Source organism: Nanorana parkeri, unplaced genomic scaffold (genome assembly GCF_000935625.1).
Source record: "Nanorana parkeri isolate BGI_ZX_2015 unplaced genomic scaffold, ASM93562v1 scaffold923, whole genome shotgun sequence".
Lineage (NCBI taxonomy): Eukaryota > Metazoa > Chordata > Amphibia > Anura > Dicroglossidae > Nanorana > Nanorana parkeri.
The window spans coordinates 75,175-84,529 of record NW_017307191.1 but is presented as its reverse complement, the minus strand read 5'-3'; the positions used below and the strand labels follow the sequence as shown (position 1 = coordinate 84,529).

General features: G+C 50.7%; 2 protein-coding genes and 1 non-coding gene across 3 annotated transcripts in view; 1 reads left to right on the top strand and 2 right to left on the bottom strand.

Moving 5' to 3' along the window:
- Positions 1-2,516: 2,516 nt before the first annotated feature.
- CFAP126 (cilia and flagella associated protein 126) lies at positions 2,517-5,406 on the bottom strand. The gene is made up of 4 exons (XM_018566175.1): positions 5,276-5,406; positions 4,996-5,058; positions 4,790-4,870; positions 2,517-2,828 (listed from the first exon to the last, which is right to left on the bottom strand). The coding sequence occupies exons 1-4, from the start codon at positions 5,300-5,302 to the stop codon at positions 2,517-2,519; spliced, it is 483 nt and encodes a 160-aa protein (XP_018421677.1). The 5' UTR covers positions 5,303-5,406.
- Positions 5,407-7,333: 1,927 nt separating this feature from the next.
- TRNAT-UGU lies at positions 7,334-7,406 on the bottom strand. The gene has a single exon. It is a non-coding gene; the product is annotated as a tRNA-Thr (tRNA).
- Positions 7,407-7,676: 270 nt separating this feature from the next.
- The window catches only part of EIF3F (eukaryotic translation initiation factor 3 subunit F), a 5,870-nt gene continuing 4,191 nt past the window's right edge, over positions 7,677-9,355 (top strand). Inside the window, 2 exon segments of the mRNA XM_018566190.1 lie at positions 7,677-7,871; positions 9,168-9,296. Coding sequence (XP_018421692.1) covers positions 7,727-7,871; positions 9,168-9,296 — 274 coding nt within the window. The 5' untranslated portion in view covers positions 7,677-7,726.

Below are 9,355 nucleotides of genomic sequence, written 5' to 3'. Positions count from 1 at the left end.
CAGTACATTCCCTTCATAATACAATACAGAACTCTGCTTGCTTTGTTTACCGCAGCCTGGCACTGCAAGCTATTATTCAATCTGTGGTCTACAATGACCCCCAAATCTTTTTCCATTTCTGACTTCCCTAGGGGAGTTCCCATTAATGTGTAATCCACTTGCTTATTTTTAACCCAAAAATGCATTACTTTACATTTCTCAACATTAAACCTCACCTGCCATATAGTTGCCCCTCCCCTATTTTATCCAGGTCCTCCTGTAATGTTATAATGTCTAAGTCCGTGTCTATGACCCTCCCGATTTTAGTATCATCAGCAAACACAGAAACACGGGTATTAAACACTCTCCCCAATATCATTAATAAACAGGTTGAATAGTATGGGGCCCAGCACAGAACCCTGGGGCCCCCCCGCTCTCCACCATAGACCAATCTGAAAAGGAGCAATTTATCGATACTCTCTGGACACGTTCCTGTAGCCAATTGTATTGATTGATTTGAAGGTTCAGCCCCCAAATGAAATATTTCAGTGTTTGGTGGATTCGGGAGATTTAGAATCTGTGTTATTTGTCTGAATGGGGAACAACATTGGTAGAAAAGCTTGAAAATGATGATTTGCTGGAACATAAGGATGGACAGAAGGTATTGTCCGCACTTAGCATTGGAAGGATCTCCATAAACAAAACTGATATTTAAATACCTGGCTGAGTTTGGTGAAGTCTTTGGGAGATGTGAGACCAGCAGTAGAATGTTCTACCTACTATAGTTCCTGGATGCGTTCCTCAAGCTTATGTTCTTAATCTAAATTCAGCAGGAATGGTGCGAACCCCTCATAATGGGCACAGCAGGGGGTACAGACCCAGGAACTCAGCTCAGGGATGGTGGGAGCCCCTCATAATGGGCACAGCAGGGGGAACAGACCCGGGAACTCACCACGGGATGGTGGGAGTCCCTCATAATGGGCACAGCAGGTGTACAGACCCGGGAACTCAGCACAGGGATGGTGGGAGCCCCTCATAATGGGCACAGCAGGTGTACAGACCCGGGAACTCAGCACAGGGATGGTGGGAGCCCCTCATAATGGGCACAGCAGGTGTACAGACCCGGGAACTCAGCACAGGGATGGTGGGAGCCCCTCATAATGGGCACAGCAGGTGTACAGACCCGGGAACTCAGCACAGGGATGGTGGGAGCCCCTCATAATGGGCACAGCAGGGGGTACAGACCCGGGAACTCAGCACAGGGATGGTGGGAGCCCCTCATAATGGGCACAGCAGGTGTACAGACCCGGGAACTCAGCACAGGGATGGTGGGAGCTCCTCATAAAGGGGAACAGCAGATGTACAGACCCGGGAACTCAACGTTAACGCATGACAGAGCATTGGTAAGGTGATCTATGGGGGAGGGGAGCATCCAATAATTGACCGGCACTGCCAAAATGTTTCTGCCCTAAGCCCTTTTAAGAAATCGTGACCAGTTCTTTGGTGTGTGGTCACATGACCAATATTGGATGGAACTCTCACTGCTGGCTTCTACAGTGCATTTAGGTTGGTGCCATTTTTTCCCCCACTTGAGCATTAAGGAGCAGGGTGGTCAGGGTTGGGTGCGGGTTGTATCAGTATAGATCTACAGTGTAGGACTCAGTATCGGAGAATTGCCATTTATTGTTTGGTGCACGGTACACCTGCTGGGACTTCCACATTTGGACTGTACACTACATTTATATGATAAACCTAAATCATTGGAATGTTTTCCTCTAATGACAGTTTATTGCTCTTGAGTTCCAGCCACATGTCTACATTACCATGAAGAGGTGTCAGTATCCTTTCCGAGATCCACATTGGGATGGCGGTTTACTGACGCCATGTTCTTGCTCCACGTCCTCCTCCATCATCCCCTCCTCTGGGACCCTTGGGCTTCTGCGGTCATCTTTGTGAGAGCCAGTTGGGCTGACAGTTAGAGATCTCCGCGCTGCCGTCTCTCCCGGCTTCTCTGGGCTCCTTATGGCACGCATGCTCTTCTGACTGGGGGTCGGACTTGGGTTCTGTGACCCTTCTTTCTCCATGGGAGCCTATTGGAAACCAACATGTCAGATGCGTAAAAAGGTAACCAAAGGGTCATTCCACCCAAAAACTGATATTTCAGCAATTGCTGATGGTAGATCTTAATGACAGGTCCACTTTAAAGTGCTTTTCGATCACCAAAAGACAAAGCTCTTCTACAGGAGCCTCAAGGCTCAATCTGAATGGTATTTCAATTGTGGCTGGACATTGCTGGATTGCGTTGTCCTCCTACCTTCTTATATCTCTTGAGGACTCAACCATTTCCACCCCACCCTCCATGGAGTCTCCTCCTGCAAAGGGAGGAGTGACCTAGGCACTTTATCATTAACCTTGAAGGTTAATGATAAACCAAAACCTTGAGATGTTCTTCTAGTTACATCGAAATGGACCTCCAGAAAACTTCTACTTGAGGATGGCAACCTCTGTTGAGTATTGATTGCCAGTTCTGGAGGACCTCAAGTCTTGTCCTGATGGCCAGTGTCGCCAGGACAAGAAGTGTCATGTCTGTCATAGGATCTTCTTAACTCTCTCTCCAAAACTATCAGATAGAATAGGAATTGTGAAAGGGAAAGAAAGGGAATGGGACAGACCTTGCCGGTGACGGTGAGCCTCAGCCCATTGCAGGCGCTGATGAGCGGGTCCGATTTCTCAATCCACTGGGTCAGGCGTTTTGAGGCGTCTGCTGAGCGGGCCGTTAGACTCAGCTTAGCAGGAGGGATCTTCAGGGGCATGTCCCACGTACCCATGAATGTTCCCCATGGGTTGGCCTGAAATCAAGAAAGAGTTCAGAATACAACATTGAAGAAGAAGACACCCAGTGAAGCCGGAATTCCCCATCTAATGACCAATGAAGGTTGCCAACGCCGACCTCTTCTTTTGCTATCTGCCCGGCTGGTACGCTGATCCTCTTGCTTCAATGCATTGAATAACTGCCCTAGAGGAAGACTTTTGATCTTTCCCTGACTTTCCAGATCTCCATACTTGTTCCTGGCCGGAGACTCAGAAAGTACTGAAGTTAGTGGGTCAGTGTGACAGCCAAGAAGGTAGTACAGGTGAAACTCGAATAATTAGAATATCGTGCAAAAGTAATTGCAGTAAGTGCTGCAAAAGGGGCCCAAACCAAGTACTGAGTACATCTGCATGCTTGTACTTGTCAGAGGTCCGATATTGTTCTATGTACAATCCTTGTTTTATTGATTGCATGTAATAATCTACTTTTTTGAGGTTGTGGATTTGGGGTTCTTGGGGTTTTCATGAGCTGTAAGCCATAATCATCACAGTGATGACAAATCACGGCTTGAACTATCTTGCTTTGCATGTAATGAGTCTCTCTCATATATTAGTTTCACCGCATAAGTTGCATTAGTGAAATAAATGAACTTTGCACGATATTCTAATTATTCGAGTTTCACCTGTATATGAAGGAGGCCACCAAGGACAGGCCTTGTGTTTCATCCATAGCAGGTAAAATCCAACTCCCCAAATCTTTGTTTTCATTTTAGTTTTCAATAAAGAAGGTAACACTTGAAAATTTGTTGGACATCCAATTTCAAAACTATGACCATTAATATGTACTTGCTCCTCCCCCATGACCATTAATATGTACTTGCTCCTCCCCTATGACCATTAATATCAAGTTGCTCCTCCCCCTATGACCATTAATATCAAGTTGCTCCTCCCCTATGACCATTAATATGGAGTTGCTCCTCCCTCCCTGGCCATCAATAGGGCGTTAGTCCTCCCCCTATGACCATTAATATGGAGTTGCTGCTCCCCCTATGACCATTAATATGGAGTTGCTGCTCCCCCCATGACCATTAATATGAAGTTGCTCCTCCCCCATGACCATAAATATGGAGATGCTGCTCCCCCTATGACCATTAATATGAAGTTGCTCCTCCCTCATGACCATTAATATGGAGTTGCTCCTCCCCCATGACCATTAATATGGAGTGCTGCTCCCCCTATGACCATTAATATGTACTTGCTCCTCCCCTATGACCATTAATATGGAGTTGCTGCTTCCCTATGACCATTAATATGGAGTTGCTCCTCCCCCATGACCATTAATATGGAGTTGCTGCTCCCCCTATGACCATTAATATGGAGTTGCTGCTCCCCCTATGACCATTAATATGGAGTTGCTCCTCCCCCATGACCATTAATATGGAGTTGCTCCTCCCTCCCTGGCCATCAATACTGCGTCAATCCTCCTCCCATGGCCATTAATATGGAGTTGCTGCTCCACCCATGACCATTCATATGTAGTTGGCCTCCCATTGTGACTAGAATATCCTCTACTCTTCTAGGAAGGGTTTCCATAAGCTTTTGAAGTGTGTCTGTGGGAATTTGCCCCATATGTGAGGTCAGGTACCCATATTGGATGAGAAGACCCGTCTCACAATCAGGGTTCCAAATCACTCCAAAGGTGTTCAGGGCTTTCCAGGTGTCAAGATACTTTTGGCCGTATAGTAGGTGTAATGGTCAGGTGTCAACATACCTTTGGCCATGTAGGTAGGAGTGATGGTCAGGTGTTCATATAGTCTTTGCCAATATAGTTAGTGTAGTGGTCAGGTCTCCACATACACTATATTGTTGGATGCCATTAAAGTTCATGTGTGTGTAAAGGCCGGCATCCCAATACTTTTGGCAATATAGTAGGTGTGATGGTCAGGTCCATTGCACCATCCCCCCAGATTCCTGTAAGTGACGGGTCCTGGAAGGTTACCTTGGTCCTGGGCACTCCCGGAAGCAGGTGACCTCTGTCATTGGCGACAAACTGAGTGAAGCCGTCGTGGGTGGAGGGCCGCTGAAACAGACACACAATGTTCGCTGTCAGCCTCACTTAAAGTTTCAACTAGTGTGCACCGAATCCCGGTTCTCAGTATAGCTATAGTAAAGTGTGAAGTGGAAAGGACCCGCAGCGGGTTTTACCTCTTTGTAGGGTTTCGGGACGGTCCAGTTCTGCAGGTTGGCGGAGTTGAACGCGCTCTGATACTGCGAACGAGAAACAATCAGAGACCGGCAGCCAATCATAAAGCTGGAAAGCCTGAAGGCGATCGTTTCCCTCCCCCGATGGTCGTGCGCCCAAATCCACTCGCAGTGATCATTCATCATCTGCGTTTCTATATAGATCCCTCCCCCCTCCCCCGCACACATATACACAGCACGGACAGCAGTATGCGGTATATACTATATACAGGGCCCCGTGTACCTGGTTTGCACTGTAGTGTGTGGCCATGTTGCTCCCTTCTCTTCTTTCTGTGTATGTTACTGTTACCAGGCAACGGTCACCAGGGGAGGTGGGGCCAGGGCAGCCAGCTTCATTATAAGGCTGCTGATTGGCTGACCGTGGTATGAATGGGAACTCAATGCACACTGCACTCACTGGGGAAGGGCATGTGTAAAGGTGACCATACGTCTATTGATTTGTGATTGATCTACGATCGATTGATTACCGATGGATGCAAATCAGAAACTATGAATTAAAAACGGTCATTTAATCGATCTGAGTTCGGATTGTTCACCTGACACGATCACAAATGATCCGCCGCGGCCGATCGACTCGCCGCCATCGAAAGCGGTTCACGATTCCTATTCGATCGCTTTACTCGCATCGGATGATCAATTGAACGATCATATTGATATGCGTGCGGTCGCCTTGAAGCCCCATTCGCACATGAGCGTTTCGCCGCACGATTCCCGAAGCACGACGATGCTCAAGGTGAATGGTCCCGTTCACGCTTGACTTACTACCTGCTTGCGTTTGGCGTGCATGGGAAACATGCCTGCGAATGCGCGGGAACGCGCGTCACCACGATGGGCCCAAGTAATGACAGTAACAAGTAATGACACTGCAAGCGTGTCGCATGTTTTTGAAGCAGTACGCGCGCATGACGCACTTTTGGCAAGCATTCACGCAATGTCGCATGACGACGCTCATGGCGAATGGTCCCGTTCACGCTTGACTTACTACCTGCTTGCGTTTGGCGTGCATGGGAAACATGCCTGCGAATGCGCGGGAACGCGCGTCACCACGATGGGCCCAAGTAATGACAGTAACAAGTAATGACACTGCAAGCGTGTCGCATGTTTTTGAAGCAGTACGCGCGCATGACGCACTTTTGGCGAGCATTCACGCAATGCCCATGTGTGAACTGGGACTGATAGGCGTCCTATTCTATGATTGGATCGAGGACACCATCCGAGGGGAACTCTTGGAGGGCGGGCGGCAGCAAATAAGGCGCTTCGAAGAAAAAAGAATTCCCCCTCAGTTCCCCCATTTTTATTTTTTTTGTACTTTTTGTACTGCATTCATTTACCCGGCTCGGTGATTCCTCTTCTTTCACTGGTGCCAGCAGGGGGCGGGTCTTCTTCTAGGACTGAGCGGTACTCACCCGATGGCATGTGAGTGGAGCTCAGTCCTAGAGTATTGTGAGCCCAGCCGGTGTGATGATGGCGCCCCCTGGTGGTGTGTGTGTGTGTGTGTGTGTGTGAATGACGGGCTGAACTCACTGGAAATGGAAGCCTGGGACGGCGCTGGACAGAGGAGGAAGACAGGGAGGGCATTAGACCGAGGAGGAAGCGGGAGACGGTGCTGGACCAAGGAGGAAGACGGGGATGGCGTTGGACCAAGGAGGACGACGGGGATGGCGTTGGACCGAGGAGGAAGACGTGGATGGTGTTGGACCGAGGAGGAAGACGGGGATGGCGTTGGACCAAGGAGGACGACGGGGATGGCGTTGGACCGAGGAGGAAGACGTGGATGGTGTTGGACCGAGGAGGAAGACGGGGATGGCGTTGGACCGAGGAGGAAGACGGGGACGGCGTTGGACCGAGGAGGAAGACGGGGATGGCGTTAGACCGAGGAGGAAGATGGGGACGGCGTTGGGCCGAGGAGAAAGCAGGGGATGGTGTTGGGCCGAGGAGAAAGCAGGGGATGGTGTTGGGCCGAGCATGAAGACGGGGACTGCGTTGGACCGAGCAAGAAGACGGGGACGGCGTTGGACCGAGCAAGAAGACGGGGACAGCGTTGGACCGAGGAAGAAGACGGGGACGGCGTTGGACCGAGCAAGAAGACGGGGACGGCGTTGGACCGAGCAAGAAGACGGGGACAGCGTTGGACCGAGGAAGAAGACGGGGACGGCGTTGGACCGAGGAGGAAGCAAGAACTTGCAGCACTTTCCAGGAAATATCAGACAGGCAGGCAGCTGTCTCTGTTCTGAAGAGCTCACACTCTAATTACCCCATTAAAGTAAGACAAAAACAGTGAAGGCCCCAGCGAGATTTGAACTCGCGACCCCTGGTTTACAAGACCAGTGCTCTAACCCCTGAGCTATGGAGCCGTCTACAGGTAGGCTGAGAAAACTAGCTTCCTTATCAGGATTCATCACACAGCTCTATACTGAGACTCCAGAGTCTGTATTATGTCATATACGGTCACGCTGGCACTTGTAGTCCCCCCCGGCAGTGACCAGGCCGGATACATTGTATCACTATATAGAACGTATTGGATAAAACCAATCGCTGTGCCCCCTCCAGCCAATCAGAGCGGAGGGTGACACAGAACGGCCGCGCGCAGACTCCACCCACCGTCCAATCCCGGCGTCGCAGTGGGTGCCGTGGCCCGGCCCCGCCCCTCCTCTTTCTCTCCAACAGGAAGGTGATGGCGGCTCCGGGGATCTTAGCGGGGACACCGGTTGCTCTGAACGGGTCGGCGGTGAAGATACATCCGGTGGTTCTGGCCTCCATTGTGGACAGCTACGAGCGGAGGAATGAGGGGGCGGCCCGGGTGATCGGCACACTGCTGGGTGAGGGGGATGGGCGCTCATTGTGTTATCACTGGAGGAACATGTGCTGACTGAGCATCATCTGTGTGCGTTGTGTCCGGGAGGGGCCACAGTGGTCACATGCTGGGCCCCTGGGTTGTGGAGGGCCACACTGATCATATGTAGGGCCACTGAGTTGTGGAGGGTCACACTTATCATATGTAGGGCTCCTGTATTGTGGAGGGTCACACTGATCATATGTAGGGCCCCTGGGTTGTGGGGGGCACACTGATCATATGTAGGGCCCCTGGGTTGTGGGGGGCACACTGATCATATGTAGGGCTCCTGTATAGTGAAGGGTCACACTGATCATATGTAGGGCCACTGGGTTGTGGGGGGCACACTGATCATATGTAGGGCACCTGGGTTGTGGGGGGCACACTGGTCATATGTAGGGCTCCTGTATAGTGGAGGGTCACACTGATCATATGTAGGGCCCCTGGGTTGTGGGGGGCACACTGATCATATGTAGGGCTCCTGTATAGTGAAGGGTCACACTGATCATATGTAGGGCCACTGGGTTGTGTGGGTGGGCACACTGATCATATGTAGGGCCACTGGGTTGTGTGGGTGGGCACACTGATCATATGTAGGGCCACTGGGTTGTGTGGGTGGGCACACTGATCATATGTAGGGCCACTGGGTTGTGTGGGTGGGCACACTGATCATATGTAGGGCCACTGGGTTGTGTGGGTGGGCACACTGATCATATGTAGGGCCACTGGGTTGTGTGGGTGGGCACACTGATCATATGTAGGGCCACTGGGTTGTGTGGGTGGGCACACTGATCATATGTAGGGCCACTGGGTTGTGTGGGTGGGCACACTGATCATATGTAGGGCCACTGGGTTGTGTGGGTGGGCACACTGATCATATGTAGGGCCACTGGGTTGTGTGGGTGGGCACACTGATCATATGTAGGGCCACTGGGTTGTGTGGGTGGGCACACTGATCATATGTAGGGCCACTGGGTTGTGTGGGTGGGCACACTGATCATATGTAGGGCCACTGGGTTGTGTGGGTGGGCACACTGATCATATGTAGGGCCACTGGGTTGTGTGGGAGGGCACACTGATCATCTGTGTCTTGATCACATATGGGCCCCTGTGTTATACATGTGAGGGGCCACACTGATCATTTTTGTCCTAATCAGATGAAGGGCTCCTGTGTTATACTTGTAAAGGGCCACAATGATCATATGTTGGGCCCCTGTGTTATACCTTTTGTGGGGCCACACTTGTCACATATGGTGATGTTGGTTCTCTATTTCGGTTGCAGGAACGATAGAAAAACATTCTGTGGAGATCACCAACTGCTTCTCCGTCCCACACAATGAGTCCGAGGATGAGGTACGTCCCTGTGACCCCCCTTTAGCTCCCCTCTCTCACCCCTCCATTTAGCTCCCTTCCCCCCCATTTTAGCTCCCTTCTCTCACCCCCCCCCATTTTAGCTCCCTTCTCTCACCC